Source organism: Lissotriton vulgaris, chromosome 10, assembly GCF_964263255.1.
Source record: "Lissotriton vulgaris chromosome 10, aLisVul1.2, whole genome shotgun sequence".
In the NCBI taxonomy this organism is placed as follows: Eukaryota; Metazoa; Chordata; class Amphibia; order Caudata; family Salamandridae; genus Lissotriton; species Lissotriton vulgaris.
This window is the reverse complement of record NC_141698.1, coordinates 189,444,022-189,471,080: the sequence shown is the minus strand read 5'-3', so window position 1 is coordinate 189,471,080 and position 27,059 is coordinate 189,444,022. Positions and strand designations below refer to the sequence as shown.

Genomic DNA, 27,059 nt, shown 5'->3' with positions numbered 1-27,059 from the left:
AACTACCAGAGAATTTTTTATAGTAAAGGAGGTAACCCTATGTGAACCTTATCTCGATGCTATTACAAAAACTAGAGATAGAGCTTTATATTTTAAATTCAGAATAGGAGTGCTTCCTTTGGGTGAACTGACCGCTCGCTGGAAGATCCCGGCACAGACTACAAAGTTTTGTCCTTTCTGTGCTTTTAAGACTGAGTCGGTCCCCCATTTTTTATTTGAATGCCCTGCCTATAAAGCTCCTCGTCATAGGTGGCTTAAACCTTTGTGCAAAGAGCTGGGCACGAGACATTATAGTGAAGCTTTGCGAATACTGAAGTCTGACACACGGCTCCTATTTGTGAAATTATTTTTATTGGCATTTTCAAAACAATGCGATACAGCGTCACATAGAAACACAAAATAAGTTAGACACTGTAGTTTGGCAACAGAAATCAGCGAGAGTACATCTTTAACACAGGAGTATCCTCTTCTACAAATCAGAACAGGGGTTGTGAACCAAAATCGGAGTTCCAAAGCTTTATTCCGTATCAGAGCCAGAGCTGTCCGTATCGGAAGGTGGGTCGCAAATGTTCCCCCTGTACTTATTCCACGCCCCCCAAACCCTATTCCATTTCTTGGGACAACCTCTATTTCGAAACACTGCCCGTTCTGCAATCATCGCAGCGTCCATATCTTGTTTCCAGGCCGATATTGATGGTGACATCCCCCCACCCCACTTCTGCGCTATATTTCTTTTCGCTACCATCATACCAAGTGTCATCCAATTCTGCCCAGATCGTGTGAGGTCATTGGGTTCCCATATGTTTAGAAGGCAACGCTTGGGGTCAGGCAGTATGGAGAGTTCCTCTGATTGAGACATGGTGTGCATCACTTGAACCCAGTAGTGTGCAATTCGGGGGCAATCCCATATCGTGTGATAGAAGCTACCGATTTCCCCACATCCCCTCAGGCAGTATGGGTGTGTAATCCTTTTCATCTTGTGTAGTGCATCCCTCGTGTAGTATGATCTGTAAAGTATGCGCAGTTGCACCAGGCGAAGACGTGCAGGGACACCCACATCTTTCGGAGACAAAGTCGCCTCCTGCCACTCTGAGTCATCAATGTCACCACAGTTGTGTACCCATTTCTCCCGCAGGGCTTCTAGAGGGTCAGGTAAGTTGTTTACAAGTTTCCTGTACGTTAGAGATGTCGCCTTTGAAGGCATAAAGTCAGTCAGAAGCATGTCTTCGAGCGGGGACGCCTCCGGGATAGCTGTTCCGGACTTTAACGCTGTTGTCAACGCATGGCGGACCTGCACATATCTGAATCGTTCTGTCAGCGCCAAATCATATTGCTGTTGCAGCGTCTCAAAAGGTAGCACCTGCCCCTTCTGCCATAGATCTCCAATGGTCGAGATGCCGATAGCATCCCAGCGGTCGAAGCCCTTGGAGTGCCTCAGTTGTCCCAGTTGTTTTATGTCCCACAACGGGGTCAGCTGTGTCAGTACTCCCTGCCATTTCAACCTGCTCAGTGGCCCGTGCCACACGGTGAGTGTGTGACGCAGTGGGCCGATCTTCGTGGTGATTAATGATTTGTCGTACAGGGGGGCCAGCATTCCAGAGAACCCCAACTGCGCCCTGTCTGCCTTTAGGGCTGGTTCAGACTGGGGGAGATGAAGCCATTGGTTAACAATCTTCAACTGTGACGCCCAATAGTAAAGGGTGACGTCCGGGAGCGCTATGCCTCCGTCGTACCAGCCGCGCGTGAGCTTGGCTTGCGCTATACGGGCAGGCTTAGTACCCCATAACAGCACAGAGACTTGCGCTGCGATGGTTTTGAGGTACGCGGGAAGGACAGGGTAGGGTGCGTTTTCTAGAACGTAGAGGAAGCGGGCAGGGCCATCATTTTGAACAGGGCCGCCTTACCTAGCAGTGTCAGCGGTAGTGATTCCCAGTGTCGGATGTCACGTTTGAGGCGATCAAGATGGGGCTGTATGTTGTGCGTATGGAAAACGGCAGGGTCAGCCGTGATGTGTATCCCTAAGTACTTAAACCCGGCATCAGAGATCCGCAGCGGGCAGGTGTCTGGCAAGCGCGGTGCGGGACTGCGCAGTATGTACATGGTGGACTTGGACCAGTTGATCGAATAGCCGGAAGCTTGTCCGTATGCCGAGCAAACATCTAGTAAGGTGTTAATCGACCGCTTGGGGGAGGTGAGATGTATCAGAACATCGTCGGCGTAGAGGGATATTCTATCTTCCCGAGTCGTCCGTCCAGCGGATACCACTGATCGTGGGCTCCCACCTTATCCATTCGGCCAGGGGTTCAAGAACCATGGCAAACAGTAATGGGGACAGTGGGCAGCCCTGGCGCGTTCCTCTAAACAATGGAAAGTCTGCCGAGATGTGGCCATTGGCGGCTACATGCGCCATCGGTCTTGCATAGAGCAGACGGATCCAGGAGCAGAACTTCGGGCCAAAACCAAAGTGACGTAGTACTGCAAATAGAAAGGGCCAGTGGACCGTGTCAAATGCCATATGGGCGTCGAGGGAAAGTATTACCGCGGGTACTAATAGATACTTTGCGTGCGCAAGCGCACCATGTACTCTTCTTAAATTGAGCGCCGTGTTCCTGCCCGGCATAAAGCCGGACTGGTCTTTATGTATGAGTTTGGGCAGATGTGATGTGAGGCGTTGCGACAGCAGTTTTGCGAGTATTTTAGCCTCGGCGTTGATGAGGGAAATTGGGCGGTATGACGTACAGTGGTCAGCCGGTTTCCCTGGTTTTAAGATAGCCACAATTGTGGCCGTACGTTCATCTAACGGAAGTTCCCCCGCCTCCAAGCTTTCCGTGAACATGCGCAGCAAGTGCGGTGCAAGCGTGTCCGCCTGTTGCTTATATAAGTCAACTGGTATTCCATTGGGTCCCAGTGCCTTACCCGTCTGCAGTGCTTTAATCGCCAGTTGTACCTCATCGGTCGTTAAGTCTGCGTCCAAGGCCTGAGCCTCTTCTTCTGACAGTGCGGGCATTTTGAGATCTTTAATGTAGGTGTATGCCTCATCCTCCGAGATCGTGGACGCTGACGAGTACACCGTTTCGTAGTGTCGGGCTAGGGCGTGTACTATTGTACTGGGATCTCTAATGGGGTCACTGCCCTCTAACGTCAGTTGTGCTATCCATCTGTCTCGTCTGTCACGTCTGTCCAGCCAGGCCAGCAACTTGCCTGCCTTGTCGCCCATCTCGTGAATTTTGTGTCGCGTGGCAGACAGTCGCAGCTTGACTTCCTCTGTCAGGTGTGTTTTATGATGATATTGTGCTACTCGTAAAGTGTGCGCTGTAGTGGGGTTTGGGTCCGTTGCATGCCTCGTCTCTGCCTTAGTCACCGCCGTTTCTAGAGCTAACAGTTCAGCTTGTCCCTCCCGCTTAAGCGTTGTAATGGAAACTATTGCAGGCCCCCTAATCACTGTTTTGTAGGCCTCCCACAGAGTGGCAGCGGAGGACACCGTGCCAGCGTTTTCTCTGAAGTAATGTTTGGTCCCCACCCTCAGCTCCCTCTTGATCTTAGAATTGTGGAGGTATGCAGCGCGGATCGGATAGATCCGACGTCGTGTGGGCTGATGGTGTGTATAGGTAAGTAGCAGTGGAGAGTGATCTGAGATACCTCGTGGCCTTATTTCTACCCTGGACACAGTGCCTGGACTACCCGGTGAGCCAAGAAAATAGTCAAGCCTGGCGAGAGTATTATGGACGCTGGAGTAATATGTGTACTGTTGGTCCTGGGGGTTGTATTACCTCCAGAGGTCTTCCAGTCCCATAGCAGTCAGGAAGCCCCCCAATCGTGTTGTGCCAGCCGGAGCTAACTTCGGGGGGACACTATCCATCAGGCTATCAGCTACCAGATTAAAATCCCCCCCCCCCCCCCCCCCCCCCCCCCCCCCGAGAAGCAAATCTCCCTCGGGGAGTCCTAGTATGAAAGCGCCAAGATCTGTCAGGGCTATCGCTTGTAAGGCAGGTGGAATGTAGACGGAGACGATGTTAATGGGTTTTCCCTCCCACTGTGCGTGTATAGCGGCAAATCTACCCGCCGTGTCCGACTTAGTATGAGTAGGGGGAATTGTTTTTTCACCAGAACGCCGACTCCCCTGGACCCAGAGGTGAACTCGGAGTGGCCCATCATCAGGAACCCCCATCTGTCCATGGCTTTCGTGGCCGTGCCAGTGAGGTGCGTCTCCTGTAGGAGTATCACTGCAGCCCCCTCCCTTTTAATGCTTTTCAGGACCAGACCCCGCTTGATTTTGTCACCAAGGCCTCGGACGTTCCAGGAGAGTATCGACAGGGACCGTGTCACACTAGCCGCTCAGCCCCGTGGAACTGTGCAAATGTCAACCCCCATCATCTTGGATCAGTGTGTTAATTAGACAAGTATCTGTTTCTGTGGTTCCAAACATCATGCCGCTCAGTGTAGATCGGTGTATCGCAGTAACATAAAACACAATGAACAACAAAAAACACTCCCCCCTTTCTCCCCCTCCCTGCCTCCCTGCTTCCAAACTGCCCGCCACCCCAACTCAGCAGAGTGCTTACGATCCCAGTCAAGAAACAACATTGCTTACAAGAGCATAGGAGGGGTGAGAGTCCAAGGAGGACCAGATAGCCCCTAACAGTTCCAGAGTCCCAGCTCATTCGTAAAAGTCTCAGTAGCATAGTAAGGAAGGTGGATAACAGTAAGACAAAGTTCGGGTCACCGGCTACAGTTCACAGTAAAAAAGGAGAGGTACTTCCCTTAAGGCAGCAGGAGTCATTCACCAGAGTCTGCAGCCGGGTTGGTCTCGGTCTTCTCCTCCTGCCCGGTCATTTCAGGCTCGTCGGTCTGTCCTTGTCTTCTGCGCCCACTGCTCTGTCTGCCAGAGCCTTCCGCCGGTCTCCATCCCTCGAGCCAGTCGTGAGCCTCCTCCGGCGTATCAAAGAACCAAGTCTTTTTATCAGCCACCACCCTGAGGCGCGCCGGGAAGAGCATGGAGTATGGCAATTCACGAGATCTCAACGTTTTTTTCACCTCAATGAAGCTTCTCCGTTTCGCCGCCACCGCCGTCGTGTAGTCTGGGAAGATTGAAACTTCCGAGTTCTGAATCCGTATGGGCGGCGCGATCCTCGCCGTTTGCAGGATGGCATCGCGGTCCCTGAAATTAAATATGTGCGCTATAACAGGTCTCGTCGCGCCCCGGTGCGTGGACGCCCCCCCGGGACCCTGTGCGCCCGCTCCACCGAGAAGAACCTGGAGAGGCCTTTTGGTTGCAGCACGTTCCTCACGAGGTCTTCTACATACAGGTCTATGGCAGGCCCCCCTTCCGATTCTCGCAGACCAATAAGGCGAATATTATTGCGCCTGGAGCGCCCTTCATGTTCGTCCATCTTGTCTGCCAGGAATTTGTTGTCATCCTCCAATTGCGCCACCCTTTTTAGCAGCGACGTATTGTCTGAGGTAAGGGTCGTAGTGACCTGTTCCACTGCAGAAACCCTCGATGACATCTTCTGTAGGTCCGCCCGCAAAAGTGTGACATCCGTCGAGATTGAACCAACCGTGGTTTGTACCTTGGTCAGGGCCGCCATGATGTCCTCCAGCGTTATAGCAGGGACTGCGCCGCCCTCTGCGCCCTTAGCGCTGGTCCTCTTTTGCTCCGCTAGCGGGGGGAAGTCCTTAGCGTAGGCAAATTTATCTAATTTGCTCTGCTGGGTCCCACGATTACCCCTGCTGCTCATTATGGGTCAGTGAGGGGTGCTGCCCCGGGTCACACTGGAGTAAGTGAAGGGGTGCACAGTTTTATGGGTCAAATCCACAATCAATGAAACCAGGCCTAAGACAGAGAACGCCCGGTGACCGTCTTCCCAGCTGCGTCACTAGTCGTCCCCCTCTCTGCACACGTCGTCAAGGCGTCCCGTGGGGACACCAGTCCCAGGCTGCTGCAGTGGTCGATTAGGCTCTAGGCGTCTGGCACGTCTTATCAAGGGGGGGGGGGGGGCCCTCAATCAGGCGTGGGCTCCGACAGCCGATATGGGAGCAGGAGTTCTCTCAGTTTTTGCGCGCCTCAGCGGGCCGCCAAGTACGCGGGTCCGGTCGCGGCTGGTCCCGGAGCTATCAGCGGATCTTCGGCCTCTATGTTACAGGCCCTCCAGCGGAGGGGAGCAGCGATCCCGCTCGTGCGCTCGCCGGGGGGAGAGAGTCAGCACACCACTCACCCGCCTCCAGTCGCCACAGCCTCGCGCCTCCACTTGCTGGCAGTCAGCGGCGCTCCCCCGGTAGTCCTTCCAAATTGAGGCCGGTGCTTCTGTCGCGGGGGTAGGCCGTGAGCTCGTGCACGACGTAGCTCCGGGCTCCAATGTCGTAGAGAGCTCGGAGTGGGACCGATGTGCGTCGGTTCACCTCCGCTACAGGGTCCTTCAGTCTGGGGGCACTCTGGAGCAGGATAACTGGTCGGATTAATGCTGGGCTACAGTCTCACCCTCTGAGCCTCACTAGAACGCGGCCATCTTGGTTGATCGCCGGTCACGCCCACCACGGCTCCTATTTGTCTATGGTATGGCGAAGTTTTTAAGCTGGGCATGGTTAATCAGATCAAAAAGGTTTATATATATTGTTAATTTTTTTGTCTTTATGTTTGACTATTTTATCTAATTTATTGCTGCATTCGGACCCTATTTTGTATGATTGTATTTTTATGGATTGGCTTTTTATCTTTTTATTATGTCTGTGTAATGCTTTTAAAGATATGCCTTATATCGAAATAAAGCCAATTTTGACTGACTGACTGACATTGCAAATGCTTCAGAGATTTGGTACCAAAACAAAAATAAATACAGCATTTAAACAAAACCAGCCTGCACGACCTAGAACGGTCCTCATCTATTTAGGTGTTGATCATCCTCTGCTGGTAGTCTCGAGAGATGAACCCAGCTATGGAGAGAGACTCACCAGTGTGCTGTGAAGTCCACAAACTCTTTGGAGAATCGGTCTGCAGGGAGTTGTGGGGATGGCTCCTCCACCACCTGCTTCAGCTGCTGGAAAGGAGTACCCCAGGACTCGTATGGAAACCGCAGGATGGCCATCTCAATCTGCCCGAAAAGACACAAGAAATTGTTAGTTCCCTTGCACAGTTGAGCCTGCTAAAAATGACCACATCACACAAAGTCATACACCCTCTTTTAGCAAGCCAGCATACACGCATATCTACCCTCTTGCAAAATATTCTTTGATTTCAGGGATAGGCAAATCCAACATCCTATTGGGGTTCTGCTTACAACTTATTATAGGTTTGTTCTCTAAACCAATAGCGCTGCCTGAATCTACATTCAACTTCCCCCCACAACTGTTTCCATCAAAATGCACTAATGCTTCTTCGCCCAGTCACCAAGGCTGTACTGCCTCTTTAGGAACTCCAATGAAGGTGCACATTAATCATGTTTGTAAGCGTCAATATTTTCCTTCCTGAAATGAGAAATCAACAAGCATTTCTCAGAGCTACCAGGCTTTTGGGTTCTCCCGCCCCTAGAGATTACTATTACCAGTTATCGGTTATCCCAACAACACCAAGATTACAGCCCCAGTCCTGGAATTTCAATCCAGGGGTCAAGGAATTAGGATAGTTGTACGTTTGTATCAGTTTCTTTACACCTGCTGACACTCCTCGACAATGATTTATAAAAACAAAAAGGGCAGACCAGGCATCCCGTGTCATGGAGTCATGTTATCACCCTACTGGAGATCTGATGTTCTAAGGTACAGTAACAGCACAGTGCTCTGTTCAGTAATTTTGTTTCTAATGTGCATGGTGTGGATCAGCTTTGAACAGTATTATTTAAACATGCAATACTGCACTGAGCCACCAAGAAGTCTCAGTCAAAGAGCGGGTTAGAAGGAGAGCATAAATCGCAGCATAAGAGTGCAGCACTGGGACCAGGAAGTGTAGAGCCAAGCATGGGAGGGCAGAGTTGAGCAGGGTAACCAGCAGGGCCAGGGCAGGGGACCTCAGTGGAGTACAGGGACCAGAACCTGTCTCAGCATGGGGCATAGGGCCCGAGCCTGAGAACGTAGGGACCCAGGCCTAGGAAGGTTGGTCCTGAACTGTAGAGCTTGCAGTAGAGACACAAAAGATACTGGAGAAGAGCCTGAATCAGGGGAAATAAAGTGTGAGTTAGAAGAGTTGAGCCAGGGAAGGGCAAGGCATGAAAGGCAGTCAGACCAGACCTTGCAATGGCTTCTCCCAGTATGTGAGAATGAAAATTCACACCCAAAGCATGGGGATACATCCAGCTGCAGTACACCAAGTCCTGCATACATGGTAAGTTAACAGTCTGCTTATTTAAATCTGTTCTAAGGTACGACAAGATAGTGGACCGATCAATTTTGTAAACAAAACATGTAAAACTCAAGGATGCCTCAATTATTGACTCTTCTGAGCTAATGGACATAATAAAAATTCAAATCAAGAGACACAAAAATATGTAACTTGTTAATAAAGTACTTTGGGGAACCCGTATTACTTTTAAATCCTGCTCATTCTACAGGGATACAAGAATCTCAACTGCATTGCCACCTACAGGCTCTAGAGAGGCTTTCCCAAGAAGGCCTAGACCCTGGCCCAAGTGCCAAGCTGCTGCAGCACGGACGTGCCCCTAACACAGGTTTCATACCATGGTGATGCCGAGGCTCCAGACATCTGACTTCACATTGTAGCCTTTCTGGTTCAGCTCTGGATTTATTCTTTCGGGCTGCAACATGAGCAAAGAGAAAGATGTTTGAATCAAGTGGCACACCGTAGCCAGCCCCACCCCACTGAAGATCCGAAAAGTGCAAAAGAATATTCACATACACTGCTTACGATTGGACTAAGGCAATGCCTACAGTTAGCTACCTGGATGAGGAATTTGGGAGTTTCACAGGGGAGAAAATTGAGATAGGGAATAGTAAACAAATACATAAATTATCATAAGTGGTCATCTTTGGTTGAAGCAGGATTTAATCAGGCACAATGTTAACCCCACGTTTCCAAGTGAATCGCAACACAGTGTAATAGGTCACATAATAACCAAAGCAGTCTTCTTTAGGGCAGACTCTATTTCCAGAATTCAATGAAGCGCTTTCAGCACAACCTTCAAAAAGGTAGGAATATTACGGCAGGAAAAATTCCCCTCTTCTCCCACACATGCATGCTAACCACCAATTAAGAGTCAGTGCCTAGCAGATCAAAATCACCAGCAACATATATATAGGTCAACGGGTAACAAGTCTGATATGTGAAATGTATTAAGTAAACACTACACGGGAAGAAGATGGATATTATTGGACTGGTTTTTTGCCTGTTGACATCCTCCTTCTCCCCTCCACAAAAAATTTAAATAAAATGTTTTTCTTAGCTGCCACTACTATAAACATGTCCTTATTTGTATATTGCACTAAGCACTGCATTCCAACTCCTCCTTCCTCTAATCACTCTCACCATAATAAAAACTCCTTCTGTTTTCTATGACTCGAATGGATTCTAGAATTGAAATGGATGGACCTTAAAACTGCTAAAATGGAGAAAATGAGATTATGACCTCAGCAGCTATGTAATGTAACCAACAAGACGTTTTCCTAAAGCTTTTAACCTACATTCTTAAAAGCTGGACACCCTTGTCTTATCTTCCACTCGCACAGAAAACCCCTCAATATTCAGTACACCAGAAACTGAGCTAGCCATGAAGAGCGTACTCACCGCCATGTAGGGTTTACAGCCAGCATCCAAAGTCTTGGCCACAGAATCCACCAAATAGCCACTGATGCCGAAGTCGCACATCTTCACATGGCCCTCCTTGTTAATGAGTACATTGGAGGGTTTCACATCTAAAGAGTAGTAGAACACACACTTTTGGTATGAAAAAACAATACTGCCTACTAATACCATGAGCCCATTTACCAACACACTGAGGACAGCTCTTCCAAGCTAACATGTGGTGGCCTGAGAGCGATATGACAAAGCATAAATAGTACAAAATCACACAGAACATGTACAGAAAGTGTGCCAAGGCAGAGTCCATGTTATAAAGTTTGTGTACCAAAAGAATGTTCAAATATGACAAGGTCGTTTATGAACATCATTCTACAGGGGAAAAATAAAGCAGGCCTGCATATAAAAACCCACAAACATGCAAAGCCTGTGGGTAACCAGAAAAGGGTCACAAATTTAGACACCACACCCACACGTGGATCCCGTGCTCTTCATGCCACTGGAGTCAAGCTACCCTGGCTGATGAGGGCTGGAAGCCCAAAACTGGTCCTAGGATGCTTGTTTCCAGTTCAATCATTGGAAGGAGAAGAAATACACGGAGAGAGTTAAAAGTATATTATTCAAAATTTTTATATGGTTTCGATCAAATAAATTGCAATTGAAAGTATAGGGAGACAAAAATAAAAGGCAAACAAAGTGGTGAACAGAGGTATATGTAACTTCAACTCATCAGTTCACAACTTAAACATCAGCTCCAATCAATTTATGGCAACAACCAAAAGAAATTAATTAATAGTGGTTGTGTGCTTGTGCACATGCAACATAGATGGAGATGACGTAACTGTCGACGTTTCGGTCTTATATTGCTGCCGTCATGAAGACCATCATCAGGACCACAAAGTTCATTGCAGGTAAAAGAGACCCCCTGAAGATTCCACTTGGCAGATACGTGTTTGGAATTTGCGTATTTAGAAAGGTGTGTAAAGCTATAGATCTAATGCATGATATGTGCAGACTCCAACTGTGAGATAAGTATTACCAACGGGTGGCAGCCAAATTGCACAGAGTTTATAAACCAGGCGGGCAGGATGTATCTCTGTCAATACGCGGCGAGGCAATGACATTTGTGATACCTTGTTGGTACATTGGAGTGTGGTAGTTACAATACAACTCCCAACTGAGCAATCTTTCTTAGTAAACAAATCCCTTGTAGCACCTCTTTGACCTAAATCAATTGTTGCCCAAGCCTACAAGGGTTTATTGGGTTTCCCCTGTTTCAATCATGTTTCCAGTTCAGGGAGGACCTGGCCTGGCAGTTCGGGCTGGACTGTTCCCATTGGGTGCAGGATCAAGACTGATTGCATAAGGCTGGGTCCAAACTGGAATGGCATGGTGAGCAAAAAACGATGGATTTAGGCCCAGATCTTTGTATTGGGGTGAATGTATGTCATTGTTCTGCATTCTGTCCATCAATTGTTGTTTTTGCATTTGTCACCCTGAGTGGGAGGGGTATGCCCAGACGTGAGTCCTGTGCACTCCATGCTACTGGAGTCAAGCTATCCTGGCTGATGAGGGCTGAAAGCCCGAAACCGGTCCTAGGATATTTGTTTCCAGTGATGTCATTGACCATTGACCATGTCATGAGTGATGTAATATGTGACGTCATCAGCAGTGCATTGCAGGCGCGCAAGTTATAGTGAGTCCAACTAACTATAACGGGGGAATTTCAATGGTTTTATGTCAGTAAAATTTCCAGCTAACTATAACTGGTGTGAAACCTATGGTTTTTTCAGTGAATTTAATAGGTTTTTTAAATGCTAATTCCTAACTATAACTGGTGTGAAACCTATGGTTTTTTTCAGTGAATTTCATAGGTTTTTTAAATGCTAATTCCTAACTATATATAAGGCCCCAAACCTATGTTTTTTCAGTGAATTTCAAAATGTTGTTAATAGCAAATGTCTATAGCTATGAAATGTAATATTTTTGAAAATGAATGAATCCTATATTATATTTGTATTTAAAACAATTTTTTTTATGTATATTTTTTTTTGCCCTGGAGCGCTCCCGGTGCGCGCTCCCGGGGCGCGCCCCGGTGAGTGCCCCGGAAAGCGTAGTCTTTTGAAGCGCCCCAGGGCGCACTCCGGAGAGCGTCCCGTTAGCGCTATTGCCGCGAACGAAAACATCATTGTGACGTATCGCGTAGCCGCGTCCACGTGATACACACGGCGTAAGCGCACCCGGAAGCACTCGAGCGAATACGATCGCGCAACGTAAACATCCGACGCGCTTATGCGGCGCGACCCGGGGCGCGTCGCGTAAGCGCGTCGGGTCATGTGACCTGAAAATAACACTTTTAATTGGTGCAGAACAGTTTTGGTTTCATAATGATGAAATCCCTGGTCTTGTGACCTGAAAATAACACTTCTCATTGGTTCAGGACATTTTTTTTTTCCAAATGATGAAAGACCCCACCTTTTTTCCTTATTCTGACTTTGTCCTTTGACTGAGGAAGACCTGTTTTGAAATCTTTGAGGTATATTTTGTACTTTGAAATGGCTACAGTAGCAGCATCAGCCGGAGAATCTGCACCACCACCACCACCACCACCAAGAGGACCACCACAACATCACATTGGTGGTCAAGAAGAAGAGGAGGAGGAGGAAGAGGAGGAGGGGACGAGGAGGAGGTGGCTGGAAGAACACAATACCCCATACCAACCCAAGCCACACATTGCATGGCAGTTTTTTTCCATCCCTGAAGAAAAAAATAAAGTGAATGCGGCAAAGGTGACTTGCCTTATCTGTGACATGGAACTCTCAAGGGGTAACCCATTTAAAAAATATTTATTTGGGAACAATACCATGATAAGGCACATGCAGCGCAAGCATCCTAACAACTATGCTGCCGCAGAGATGACAGAACTGGCCAGCAACCCTCCCCAATCTACACCCAGCACCTCCAAACGAAAACAACCCACTCCATCGGGACCAGAGACAAGGGAGACGATCCCTTGCATACAACCACGGTTTGGAGAATTCAGAGTCACCTGTATTTTTTGTGGGAAGACCATCTCCTATGGTGAACAGAGCCTAAAGCTGATCCTCCTTGCTGGTGACAACCACAATTGCCCCAAAAAACCCTAATTTTTTCCTGATTTTTTTTTTGCTCCTGTTGAGCCATTTTGAATTCCCTGTTTTTGGTTTCTCCCCATAAAAAAACCAAAAAAAATACAAAATAGTTCATAAAAGCAAAAAAGGACAAAATGTTCAAAAAACATTAAAAAAAATATAAAACAACAAAAAGAAGAAAAAAAACAGTTCTTATTAGAACTACCTCCAATTTCTAAAAAAAGGCAACATTTTTTAAATACTCTATCATTCATTTTTCCCCATGGGACGCTCCCCGGTGCGCGTACCGGGCGCTCCCCCCGCGCCAATCAAAAACATTTTTTTTTTATCCCCCGCAGGGCCCTTTTTTAGCCCCCACATCAAACCTAGGGGGTCAAGGGGGGTCTACTCTGCCCCCTTATTGTCATTTCCCCCTTTGTTTTTCCCACTTCTTGTGTCTCGATCCTACCGAGACACAAGATGGCGGCCGCTCCGGACTGTTTCGAATGTTTACAGACACCCGAGAGCCAATCTGCTTTCCGTGCGCACCTCACGTGGCGCGCCCAGAGTGCTCCCCGGTGCCCGTACCGGGGCGCTGCCATAGATATATATATTTTTTTAACCTAAATTACTCAAAAACCACTGGAGCACATATCTTGAGACATAGCAAAGGCACATCGGGCTACCAGTCCCTACAATTTTGTCAAGTTTGGTGGAAATCCATTCAGCCGTTCGGGCTAAAAGTGAGTTCGACCGCCCTATGGAAATTAACATGGGGAAAACACGTTTTGGGACCCCCCTTTTATCTCGGCCCCCGCTTGACGAATCCCCCCCCAAACTTTCAGGGAAGGACCGGAGCATAGATGAGCAAATTTGAGGAAATTTTCAGGCAGATTCGTCAACCGGCGCCAAAGTTATTCACAATAGAATTTTGAGAATTTGCATTGAAAAAAATCCTAACTATAACTACCTACTGGCGACCGCCAGTAGGATATATATATATATATATATATATATATATATATATATATATATATATATATATATATATATATATATATATATATATATATATATATATATATATATATATATATATATATAGTTGAGCACATTGTGTAAACTTGACAAAGGCTTCATAGCTGAAACGCGTTGTTTTGCACAATGAATATTTGTGCTAGTCACTTGGTGTGCTGCATTCATCATTCTAGATTGCTGGAATGGTTCACTGTCTTTATAATTGATGGTCGCTGCTACCATCGCAGGCACCGGCACAGTGAGGCAAGTTACGGCGTCCCAGCATCTCTTTGGATATGGAAATGGATATAGATATAGATATATATCCTTTTAGAGATTGGTCTGGCTGTACCCCTTGAATTTTTCTCTGGCCTATTTGATCTAGCGCCCTGAAGGTGTGACCAGGATTGCGGGTTGTCACCGAAACCTGTGTCTGCTAGAAACAAAACATATTGGTTAGGATATTTGTCTGATGAATTATACAACTGAATTATTGTGATATCCTAGAAATGCAATGAATATATATGTAATTATTGAGGTACAAATAACTCTCTCCTTTTTATACCTTCAGATACCTTCAGGTCGTCTTACCTATTTTTTTATGTTTTTGTTCTCCTATGTGTTTTGTGATTTGTTTGTGTGTCAGAGGGTGAATGACTGAGGTGTGAATGCTTTGGTTTAGGAGTTGTGTAGGAGCTGTGCATTTTGTCCTTTCAGAGCATGTGAACAGTTATTTTGTCAACATGACCGTGTTTGAGATACTTGTCGTTCGGATGTCAACTTTGTACATATATTTATGGTTATTCACATTTATTTGAATAGGATCATAATAAATAATATCATTTTTTAATGAAACACTGTGTTAATAGGATCTGATGGTTATCGATGCTTTTGAATTATTGTGATATATATATATATATATATATATATATATATATATATAGATAGATAGATAGATAGATAGATAGATAGATAGATGTGCATATATGGTGACTCCTAGATGACAGTATTTTCAGCATCCTTAAAGTGAGGTGATTTACTCCACCTTTTTAAAGATACCAGACAGAGTTTCTCTTTTTTGCCTTTCTGTGCATCTGCTCCCCTGTTTTTCCTGCCTTTGTGACTATTTTCACAGGGGCCCTCTTATGTTGGGTCTTGGTTGCCAAATGATGCCACATTCCTTAAATGATAGGACATTACCCACAATACCACTGCACCCTAATACAGGCACGTGAGATTCTGAAGTTATTGCAGTAGTGTGGAACTGAATGCGTCAACTTTATGCACACACTGTCACAGCAGTTCCTGTGACATGAGAGGTTCAAAGGCATTGCTGCATCTCTTCCGCAATCTATGGTTTAGCTGAATTAATACTGGTTATGGGGAGGAGCGCAAGCACATCTACGGTGTCAGCCTCTGACCTAGACAATGCTCCACATATGTCCGTCATTTAAATAAAATGTTCAAATGCACGGAAGGGGCATCACTTACCTCTGTGTATTACTGATAATTTACTGTGCAAGTGCTCCAGTGCTTTGACAATCTGTGAAGGAGGAGATAAACAAGCAAACAGGCCGGTTAACAACGTATACAAATCGAAGGGGAATAAACATGACAACTTTAGAGATCAAAAACAAGCTACTTACCTGTACACTGGGTTTCTACAGTATTGATATCTTTCATAGATTTACATGTTTAAAATCTTTCCTGTCGTCATGGTGGGAGTCGCACGGTACAGGTAAGTTTTTTTCTCTGGTAATGAATCTTTCATAGATTCACAGGCTTGAATCAGACTTCAAAGAAGTGCCACGTTAAAAAGGAGGTGGGTATGGCAAACCACTCCATAGTGAAAAGCAATCATGATAATACAAAGCCTACCAACCAAATAGAACTTACATGCCTTAATTCAAACATAAAGCTTTGAAAACATTATATAACATAATATATAGGGTGAAAATAAGGTTTCTGTACCTCACTGAAAGAGGTGACGTAACACCGCCTATCCAACTGCAGTATCCGCTTTTCATGAAGAATCCAGACAATAGTGGTTTGTGAAGGTGTGGACAGTAGTCCACGTCGCTGCCCAACAAATGTCAGGTAAAGAAACTCTGACAAACAGGGCTGTAGTTGCAACTACTTTTCTCGTAGAGTGCACTTTGCAGTCAATGGCTTTCCTGCTTTGTTGTGGCAAAATGAAATAAATGGCTGTAGGAACCCAACATGCTATACTGCTCTGTGATAAAGTGTGACCTTTTCTAGGCGGAGCGAATTAAATCAGAAGCTGGTCTGATTTTCTTTAAGCCCTTGTTCTGTCTATATGGAATTTTAAACACTGTTTGAGATCCAGAGAATGTAGAGTTCTTTCAGCTGTGGACAAAGGATTGTTAAAGAATGCTGTCAACACAACTTGCTCATTCAGGTTAAATGAATGTGTCCCTTTCTAAATGAATGTAGGATTAGTTCCCAACATGACTGTCATCCTCGAATTGTAAGTATGGTTCATTAATTGTAAAGTCTTGAATCTCACTCATCCTCCTAGCAGAGAGTGCCAACATAAGTGCCACCTTCCGCAAAACATGGTTCAAACAGACCTCTCATGAGGTGAGGCTCAACTGTATTTGGCTGCTATGTCACAGAAGGTTTTTTTAAAGGAAGATAAACTCTAAACAAGGCTTTCACTAACTACTTTATTAGTCTGTTGGAACATAACAACGCTTCCTTGTTCTCCGAAATCTGGAAATAGTTACCAGATGAACATTTATGGAGGAATGCGCTAGACCTTATTTTGCCAGGTGGAGTAAGTAAGAGAGTATCTGCACTAGAGAGGATGTAAGGGGATGCAAATTGTTACTGACACACCAAAAACAAAATCTGCTCCATTTTGCCTCACAAAATGTTCTTGTGGCATCCTCAAGAGAATGTTGAAGAATTGTCTTGCCATCCTCGGGCATGTTCAGTGATCCAAATTCACTGTCGTGAGGAGCCAAGCTAAACGAGTGTATTTGTGGGTGAACAATATGACCTTTGTTTATGGACAGAGCGATCTCCGTAGGCTTGACCTGAATGAGCGGACACTCTGATAGGAGAAGAATCTGTGAACCAGTATTGCCAATGCCATGCTGGAGCAATCAGAATGAGGAGACATACAGCCCGATTCATCATTGTGAAGTTTTGCGAGTCTGAAATAGCGATTAATAAGGAATCGCTATTCCAGACTCGCAAAACGGGATTCATGCAGGAATCTCAATATTTTTTGCGATTCCTACAGCTTCCTTATTTGCGATTAGCTAATTGCTAATCGCAAATAAGGAATGACTCCCCATTCATTCCTTAGCAATTAGCTAATCGCAAATGAGATTGCGATTTCAAGGGTGCAGGGGTGTCCAAAGGACACCCTGTAACACCCCTGAAATGTACATTTACACAGATGTTACACACACACATGTCCAAAGGACATGTGTGTGTATAAGATGCAACTTAGAAAAATGCATTTAAATGCATTTTTCTAAGTTTTCGCTATTTACCACGAGGTTTGACTTCGTGGTAAATAGCGGTTCTAAATTGCGAATTCGCAATTTTTAAATGTTTCAAGAATAGCATTTACGGAATCTCTAATAGAGATTCCTTAAATGCTATTCCTCGCAAATTTGCGAGTTCTTAAATAGCGAATTTTGAATTTGGGATGATAAATCCCAAATGCAAAAATTGCACTTGCAAAGGGCCAGATTCTCAGAATCTGGCCCTTTGCGAGCGCAATTTCGCTTGATGAATCTGGCCGATAGCTCTTGCTTCATTTTTCAAAGAACTTTTAGAATCAGGGGTAAAGGAGGGAAGGCGTTGCCGAACATTCCTATCCAGGTTATTAGAAATGCATTTCCCGAAGAAATTTTTTCTGAGGGAACTTGCTTGCAAACATTTTGCATTTCTTGTTTTGAAGAGTTTTCACAGTTTGAAAATTTGCAGTAACAGCTGCTGGTTCATTTCCCATTCATAACATTGTTTCAACGTTCTGCTCAGAGAATCTGCCAATTAGTTGTCCACTCAAGGGACGTACTCCACTTGTATTGAAATGTTGTGGGTAAGTAACCATTTCTATATTTGCTGGGCTTGAGAGGACAGTATCTTCGATTTCGTTCTTCTTTGTTTGGTGGGATAGAACATGGTCGTGGTATTGTCTTTCCTCACCAAGACAGATGAATTTCGAATCCTTTGAAGGTAGGATTGGAGGCCTAGGAAAACAGCCTTCAACTTTAGAATACTGATGTGCATTTTTGTCTCTAGAGAGGACCATTTTCCCTGAATTTCCAGATCATAAAGATGAGTGTCCTGAACTTCCAAGGAAGCGTCCGTTGTCATTATGAAATAGGGCTATATTGTAATGAACGACAGGCCCAGAGATATATTCTCCTATTTCTCCACCGACATTGCTAGCTTAATGGTTGGGGTAATATTGGCCATGACTTCAAACATATACTGGATTTGTACCCATTATGGGTCCAATTGTTCTTGCAACAGCCTTACGTGCAGACGACAATTTGGAATGAATGGAATGCAAGAACACATTATTCCAAACACTACCTGAACGTCGGAAAGAAGTGGACTTTCTTTATGGGGAAGCCGTTATTTCCATGATGTGTTGAATTCTTACCATAGTTGGATAGGCTTTGGAGACTTTTGTATATAGAACTGATGCCAGGAAAACCAAAGATCTGGATGGTGTTAGAGATGGCTTTCCTCTGTTTAACTTTAAACCTAAATATTTGAATAGCTGAAGATAGACCAAGGTAGATTTTCTTGCCAAGTGGAATATAAGCTCTTTGATAAGCCAGTTGTCCAGGTATGGAAACACCTAGTGAACATTTCTTCTCAAGAATGCTGCCACAGGAGCCATGCATTTTGTAAAAACTCTGGAAGCAGATCACAGCCCAAATGGGAGTACTTTGAATTGGTAATGCACCTTGCCACCTTGAACCTCAGATACCACCAATCAATTGCATGTATGGGGATGTAAAAGCATGCGTCTAGGAGGTTGAGAGACACCATGTAATCTCCTGTATTTATCAGCAGTAAAATCTCTTGCAATGAGAGCATTCAGAAAGTTTTTATTTTTTTATTTATTCGTTTAACAGCCTCAGCCATAACTTCTCTCCACTTTCCAGACTTCATTTTGATTAGGACGAAATTGAAATAGAAGCCCTTGTTGAGATGCATGAGCGGAACTTCCTCTATTGTGCCCTTGGAGATATGTGTCTGTACTTCCTGCTTTAACAGAGTTAGATGATGACAAGCCCTTTTGCAAGGAGATTGGCTGGGAGGCTGTTCAACAAATTCCACGGTGTGACCATGTGCATTACGTCTAACACCCACTTATCTTAAGAGATGCTCTCACGACAATCGTAGAATTTGAAGAGGTGGTTTCTCATGTATTTTCGATGAGGCTCGGAGATGACTAGTGCCTGGAAATTGTCACTGATGTCTAGAGGCATCTTAGGCTGTTCCCCTCGCAGAAGAACCCTTATGAGCCAGCTGCCGTGAATTTTTGCCTGCACCTCCAGGCAAAAGGACGTTGTCTTTAACCATCCTTGCCTGCATAGCTCAGCTGCATCTGCCCTTTGTCTGAAAGCAGGTGTAGATACATCCATATTGTTGTCAATGATTTCAGAGAATGCTCATTCACCTTCGTGTGTTATTTCTCTACCTTCCTTCTTATCTTCTGGTAAAAAGTCTATGAAAGCAGATATGTCCGACCACATGTGTCAATTATATCTTCTTTACATGGCCAGCGTATTAAAAGCCCTAATAAATGTGGCTGGCATAGCTGAAAAACCTTTGCCGATGTCATCCAGCCATCTTCCTTCCATGTCTGGTTGTACTGAACAAGGGGCGGAAGGGTTCCTGCACCGCCTTTGGGCTGCCTGCATAAACACCGCATCAGGACGAGGATGACCTATCAGACAGGTAGGCGAATTTTAAAGTGCTTTATACTTCTTATCCAGTCAAGGAACGACTGCTGTAATAGAAGCTGGAGTTTTCATGAGCTTCAGGCCTTCCTCCCAAATGTAATTCACAATGGGAATGGATTGAAATGATTTACTTGTCGAATCTTTGAAAACGTAAAGGAAATATTCTTCTTGTATTACTGGCAGGAGTAAGTCAAAAGGCTTGGAAGCCCATTCCAAGGGTTCATGAAAACCTCTTATGTCCTCTGGAGGAGCTAGCCAGTGACAGTGAAGCAGACGAAGGAGCAATATAGTCATCCCACTCCTAATCAGAGCCAGCTAGATCCTGAGGAAGTTTCTCTTCCTCTAGCTGTCCTTCCACATCACTTTCTATGAAGTCAGCCCGGACAGTAATCTGTGGTAAAATACACCTTTCTTGCTGAGATTGCAGGTCTATAGGGATTTTAAGAACATACACTGTACTGGGTGTACCAGAGCACCTCTGAGAATGTGGCACTGGAGCATTTGCTTCTGGAAATCACTTATAATAGTCTTTCAGCATTTGGCGTTAGGTCTGTTACCAAGGAAAGAGGTACATAAATTGTGGAATGACGTGAATCATTGCGTTCTCCATACGGCTCATCATAACAGTAGCGTTTCTGGAAAGAGTTGTAGCGTTGCGGTGCTGGCTGTTGTCTGTCTTGATAACAGTAACCTCCTTACAAATATGAGAATGTGTCTTTACTAGGCTTGTCGTCATTACCCCCAGGTCCCTCCGTCCTCGACACCTTCATAATAACAAGTGGAGATGATCATCTCCCGACAGAAAAAAAATACAAGAGGAATGCTGGGGTACTAATACTGCCCCTCCCCCCGGGAGTACATAAGCAGTACTTACCCAGCAGCCCTCCTGTTCTTTTTTTCTGTCTGTCGACAGATTGGATGGTGTGCTGGTGCTGCTCCTGCTGGGCTTGAGTGGCGGTGCTTCTCTTCTTCCCCCCCGCCCTGCTGCCTGGCTGTTTGGGCGCGGGGTTCCCTGGACTGCCTCCTGGCCTGCCGGGCTTGCTGGGAGTCAGTCTGTCTTGGAGCCGGTGTTCTGCTGTGCACTTCGTGCACCTACCGGTCCTTTGCGGCTGGGGCTGGAGTTCCCGGGAAGTTGCTTCCGGGTCACGGGCTCGTCTTCCCGAGCTTGGCCGGGGAGACGTGCCTCACTCGATGGGCTCCTGCTGTTCCTGGCTGTGGTGAAGGTGGAGTGGGGGCCTTGTTCCTGGGGTTGGCCCCCGCTCTGGGTGAGTCCCGCTTGCGGGGTTTTCTTTCCTTCTGGCATGTGTCAGCCGACTTTGCTTGGGGTGCTGTGTTCATGTCTCGGTGATGGCGCTGGGCGTGCTGTGTTTCTGGGCGGCTCCCTTTCTCCCCATGCTTTGCGTTTGTGTAGCGCTATGTGCCGCGAACTGTTCTTGCATTTTGCTTGTTGCCTACATTGGAGTGGCGCGGCTTGCTAAAGGAGGGCAGGTGGAGTCCTTTCGGCTACTCTTGGGGAGGCGTGTGCTGAAACGCGATGTTCACCTCTGCAGCCTATACGCATTTCCCCATTCCTCGCACTTGTGTACTTTCTGCAGCTGCACTGCGAGTTTACATGCTTTACTTCATGCCGATATCCAGTTGGGGTTCGTGTCCCAGAGTTGCCGCTTTCTGGATTCCATTCCAGTCGCCGGCCCGGCTCTGTGCCTCTGCCGTGGGTTGTGCCGGGGCCTCCTGCTTGGGGGGCTTGCGTTTGGCGCTGTGCTTCGTCCCCTCTTCTTTTTTGGGTTGTCCTGCTGCTGCCACCGGTGCCCGCGCTGCTTGCTTCCTGTGTGTACTCATTGGCTGGTGCTTATGTGTGCTTGTGATGCTCAGACGCACTGGTGTTCTCTGGTGCTCCCCCCCTCCTCCCGCGGTGCATGGGTGTCTGGTGGGTGCTGGTCGGTCGGGCGCTGTGGTTCCTGTGCTCCTCTTTTTTGTCTGCTGGGTCAGGTTTCTGTTCCTGGCCTGCTGCCTTGCCGCCTGCCCTCCCCGGCTCTGGTCTGTTCTCGGGGGGCGGGCATGTCATGGGGCTTCTCGTTTGGGGATGCCCCTGCTCTTGGCCGCTGTGCGCTTGGGGGTTTTCCCCTCCGGGGTTGGCGTGGGTTCCTGTCGCCTCTGTGGGGGCTGGTTCCTTTTGCTTGCTCTGCCTTTTTTTGCTTGCTCCTGGGGTTTTCTCTGTTGTTGGGTTCTCCCTGCCTGCTTGCTTGTGCCTTGCCCTCTGCTGCTCGTCTGTTTGGTAGCTTCTTCGGCATCTGCCTTCTCTGTGGGGGGCTTTGTCTCCTCGGCGGGCTGGCTGTGGTGGCCTTGCTCGGGTGGTGCCCTGGTTCTTCGCCTTCGCTTCCTGGCTTCTTTGGGGTTGGTCGGCTTTTGGGCTGCTCCTGGTTCCTGTCCTTGGTTGCTTGCCGGTGTCGTGCCGGGGGCTCTCTGGGGTGCTTTGTCCCCTCTACCTGTGCTTGGTTGGCTTGTGCTGCCTTGGGTTTGGCTGTTCTGTTCTGTTCCGCCTTGCCTGCGCCTGTTCTCCTCTGTTCCCTGCTGTTTTGCTGGGTCTGGCCTGGTTGATGGCTGCCTGGGCGCCCGTCTGGGTCTTCCTGGTGCTCTGGGCTTCCCGTTGCTCCGGCCTGGGGCCTCTGGTGTTTGTCCTGGGGCCATGCGTGTGCCTGGCCTGGTTGCTTCTGCTCTGGCTCTCCCTGTGCTTACCTTTGGTTTGCTTCTGGTGTTTCCTGGCCGCCCCTCCTGTTGCTGACGTTGGTGTCTGCCTGGTTTATTCCTGGCTACTGCCGTGTCCTGTCGTGACACCTGTTCTCCGGTGTGGTGTGCTGTCCCCGTGCTCCGCTGTCTGCTCGGTGGTTGTGCCTGGTCGGGCCGGGTTGGTGCCTTCATGGCCTCCTGGGGCTGCTGGGTGCTGTTGGCTTCTTGGTCCTTCTGCTCGCGGGGGTGTTTGCTCCCTGGCTTTTTTCTGGTCTCGTCTGGTTCCCTTGGTGGGTGCCTGCCTGAGGTTTTTTGCTGGGGCGTTCCGCTCCGGCCTGTTGGGCTCCTTTTTGGGCTCTGCTTCCTTGCTGTCCTCCCATTGGGTCCTGGCGGGGTGTTCTGCGTTGGGGCCGCTTCCTTGTGGTTCCTTCTGGGCCTTCTCCTGCTGTTGGTTCTCTTCCCGGGTTTGTTTTCCCGGTGTTGTGGACCTGTGTAGGGTTCTGTGGCTCCGGTTCTGCCGGCTTCTTGCTGGTTGTGTGTGGACTTGGGCTGTGCCTCCTGGGTTTCGGGTTGTGCTGTCCCTTTTCGGCCTGCTCGGGGGGTTTGTTGCCGGCCTTTTCCGGGTTGTTTCCTGGTTCTGTGGTCCTGGCTCGCTTCTTCCTCCCTTGCTTTCCCGGGCTTTGTTCCCGGTGTGGGTCTGTTTGGGTGCCCCTCCCTCTTTGGTTGGGGTGCGGTTCTGTGGTGCTCGTGCCTCTGCGAGTCCCTCCCTCCTGGCTGCGGGTTGTCTGTGGTTTCCTGCTGCTTGGTCCTCTGCTCTCCTTCTGGGGTTTGCTTGGGCCTGCTGTTCCTCCTGCGTGGTCGGGTGGCTTGGCTCTGGTCCTGGCTTCCCGGTTCTGTTGGCGTTTGTTGTCCTCTTTTTTGCGGTTTGCTTGGCTCCTCTCCGGCGTTGCTGGGTTGGGGCCTTGTGGTGATAGTCTGGGTGCTGTGCTCCCTGGGCTTTCTTTTTCCCGCTGCTCCTGCCCTTGCTGCTGGCCTGGCCTGGGTGTGGGGTTCCTGGGTGGTCCTTTGTCTTTTGGGCGCCTTCTTTGTGCTGCCCTCTGTGCCTCGTTGGGCGGCTGCTGGGGTTTCCCAGTTGCTCTGTGCTCCCCTCCTGCCTTGTGTTCCATCCCTTTGGGGTTTTCTGGGCTTGTGGTCGGTTTCTGTGTTCCCGACCTGGTTGTGTTTTCTTTGTTGCTGTTTTCCGGTCTTGTTGGCCTCTCCTTGTTTGGTGGGCTTTCGGCTGGGTTTTGGGGTTCTTCCCCGTCCCTGTCTTTGGGTCGGGTTCTCGTTCCTGTTCGGCTCCTGGGTGCTTGTTGCTTCCTGGGCCTCCTCGGCCGGGTTTCCTCCTCGAGAACTCTTGGGCTCGAGTCCTTCTTTTTGGGAGTTTGGCAGTGTTTCTGGCCTGTGCGTCTCCTTGCTTTTTGGGCTGGGTGCTTGTGCCTGCGCTCTGTTGGCCGTTTCTTTCGTTGGCTTTCTTCCGGGTTGTCTCATCTTTCTGGTGGGTCTGCCTGGCTCTGTGTGCCTTCCTGCTGGTTCTGACCTTGGCGGTCTTCTCCGGTGGGTTGTTTTGGCTGGTCTTGGTGTCCTGGTCCGGTCCCGATTGCCGGTTTCTCAGGTTGGCGGCCTCCTTTTCTTGGAGCCCTGGCCTTTTTCTTTGTCTCCGGTCCTTGTCCCTGCTGTTCTGGGTTGCGGGCTGGGTGTTTCCTGCGGTCTTCCTTCCTCCTTCTCGGTGCTCCCTTGGGTGGCTGTTTTTGTTGTGGTTTCCTGGGTGTGCTTGTGTTTGCGGAAGGCCGGGTTTTCTGCTTTGGTATTCTCCACTTGTTATTATGAAGGTGTCGAGGACGGAGGGACCTGGGGGTAATGTCCTATTACTTACCGGTAATCTTCATTACTACGGGTCCCGTAGTCCTCGACACCTTCATACGCCCCTCCCTCCCTCCCGGGCGGCCGGCCTTCCTGTCTGGGCTTGTTAGTACAGGAGGGCTGCTGGGTAAGTACTGCTTATGTACTCCCGGGGGGAGGGGCAGTATTAGTATCCCAGCATTCCTCTTGTTTTTTTTTCTGTCGGGAGATGATCATCTCCACTTGTTATTATGAAGGTGTCGAGGACTACGGGACCCGGAGTAGTGAAGATTACCGGTAAGTAATAGGACATTGGTGTCTTGACATTTTACATTAAGTTGTGTGAGACTGTAAGCTGGTCCAAATGGTCCTTCATTCCAAAAGGGTGCTGGGTCACTTGAACCCTTTCCACTGAGATAAACACAGTCTTCCGAGCCGTTGACGGGCTCATCAACGATGGTGCGACATCGAACAAGGGGTCTGTTTCCTACGAACTAGCTGCATAAGGGATGTTGGTCTCGTCGCTGGAGACTTAAATTTCCCTTGACGAGGTCGCCGACATAGTGGTTGTCGTCAGTTTCTTTGACGAAGAAAGTCCTCATCGATTTTGTCGTCGTCGGGGTTACCGATATCCCAGTTAACTGGCAAGATAGGTGATTTTTGCCATCGACAATGCTTCCCTCGACACCGCGGCCGTCAAGGAAATGATTGTAGAAGATGGATCCGTTGACATGCAGATTTTCTACGACGAGGGTTCCTTTACAGGAGTGGCGGGCACGGAGGACGATGAAGACTTTCTGAGACTAGAAGATAAACTAAATTCTTCTTTATTGACAGATTTTACAGACTCTGTCCTTGTGAGATTTTGACATTTTAGGAACTTTGTCATGCGAGGTTCAGCACTCATTTTTCCATTTTCCTCCTGCTGGGAAATGTCCCTCATCTTCAGATCCATACTCAAAATGAGTCTTCTTCTTTTGGAGCCAAAGGAGTAGTCTGGCCTCACAGTCTTTCAAAGTCTTAGCAGAAAAAGTTCTGCAATGATTACAAGCTTTGGATTTGTGATAAAGATGTAAGCAATAAAGGCATTTCTTATGGGGATCTTTAGAAAATAGCCTTGGCTTTCCACATGACATACAGTGCCTAAAAAGACGCTTTTTAGATCCCTCTGATATGATGTTTTAGTGAAACAATTCCACAATTGTTCCTCAGAGTTGTTTGAAGGGTTTATTGCCTCACTTCTGAGGAAAGGCAAGAGCTCAAAAAGCGACTAAAGCACAGGTACTGAGCAGAGCTCAGGGAGATTCGCTGCCACAAGACATGCAGTAGAAATTTGAGGTGTGGTGGCTCTGCAGAGGAAGATTCCTTCAGAGTCTGGGTTCTAATTGGTTGAAGTTTGCTTCTAATATAACAATGCAAATTGGTTACCAATGTCACTTCGCTTCTCTATGGCTTGCAATCCTTAAGCAAAGCACTGCTTATCATTATCATTACCGTGGACTCCCACCGTGACGACAGGAAAGTTTCAGGCATGTGAATCTATGAAAGATTCAATACTGGAGAATCTCGTGTTCATTGAAAATGTGGAGCAAGTGCACTCTTCGGAGTACGTATAAAAACCACTTTGTGAGGCCCTTTCTTATTCTGATTTTAAAATAATCACAAACACTAGATATTTTTTCACCCCAGCATAACCTGTAAACAAGTCGCATTTAGAGGTGGTAGAGTTCACTGAGTTGTACTCTGCGGAATAACGCAGAGTTACTTAAAAACTGTGAGATTCTGCGGAGTAGTGCCGACCTTAACACTCAAGAGCTGAGCCTGCAAAGCATTGGCAAAGTGGAAACAATGGTTTTACCAATGCTTTTCCCCCCCACCAAGTTTTTACAAGATTAGAAACTGTTTTCACCTTTCTCCTTCCTCTCCCCCATTTTTCTGAGTGCTTTACCCTGGCTGCTTTTGCCCTGTCTTTTTTTTTTTTTTTACTGTTTTCTCCTTCCTCTCCCCTCATTTTTGACTGCATTTGCACCGATTTTTACCTTCCTCTCCCCCTGTTTTTTTTCCTTTCCCCGTTTTTCTATAACGGAGCCCAACGAAAATGCCTTAGGCAGCTAACTATGACATGCAGCTACCACTGCTGCCAGGAGGTTTGGGTGCAGTAGGTTGGTAGGGGCCAAAAACCGCCTATGTGCCACAGTGTGCAGTGAAACGTGGACCTATGCTGCAGTGCTGCACATGACACATACCCTGCTTCTCTGAACTCTCTCCATTTTTTCCGGTTTCTTTAGAGCCTGTGTAGCTGCAGTGCACACTTGCTGGGGCTGGGGCAGGTCGGACCATGATTGGTCCAACGCACGTCATCACAGTTAGGCGAACTGGGCAGGCAGTTATCAAAGGATCTAGTCACGGGCATGCTGGCATCATTGTAAAGTAACACTAGAGTCAACTAGTGCAGAATTAACACTATGGTCGACCAGATAGATGATGGCCGTAGTGTTACTGCACTGTGTCTCCACCACTACCCTCCACCCTGCGGCGCCCATGGACACTGCATTTTAAAATGCTCCGGATTAGAATCATTGGTACCATTGGAAATGCAAGGACGGTCGAACCAGCATT

At 47.5% G+C, this 27,059-nt stretch overlaps 1 protein-coding gene across 4 annotated transcripts in view; it reads right to left on the bottom strand.

Moving 5' to 3' along the window:
* Positions 1-27,059, bottom strand: part of MAP2K3 (mitogen-activated protein kinase kinase 3) — a 436,357-nt gene that overhangs the window by 39,458 nt on the left and 369,840 nt on the right. For all 4 annotated transcript variants that reach the window (XM_086940864.1, XM_086940865.1, XM_086940868.1 and 1 more), the window contains 4 exons: positions 15,361-15,412; positions 9,731-9,858; positions 8,667-8,744; positions 6,949-7,088 (listed from right to left, as the gene is read on the bottom strand). In XM_086940864.1, coding sequence (XP_086796990.1) covers positions 6,949-7,088; positions 8,667-8,744; positions 9,731-9,858; positions 15,361-15,412 — 398 coding nt within the window. The remainder of the gene's footprint in view (positions 1-6,948; positions 7,089-8,666; positions 8,745-9,730; positions 9,859-15,360; positions 15,413-27,059) is intronic.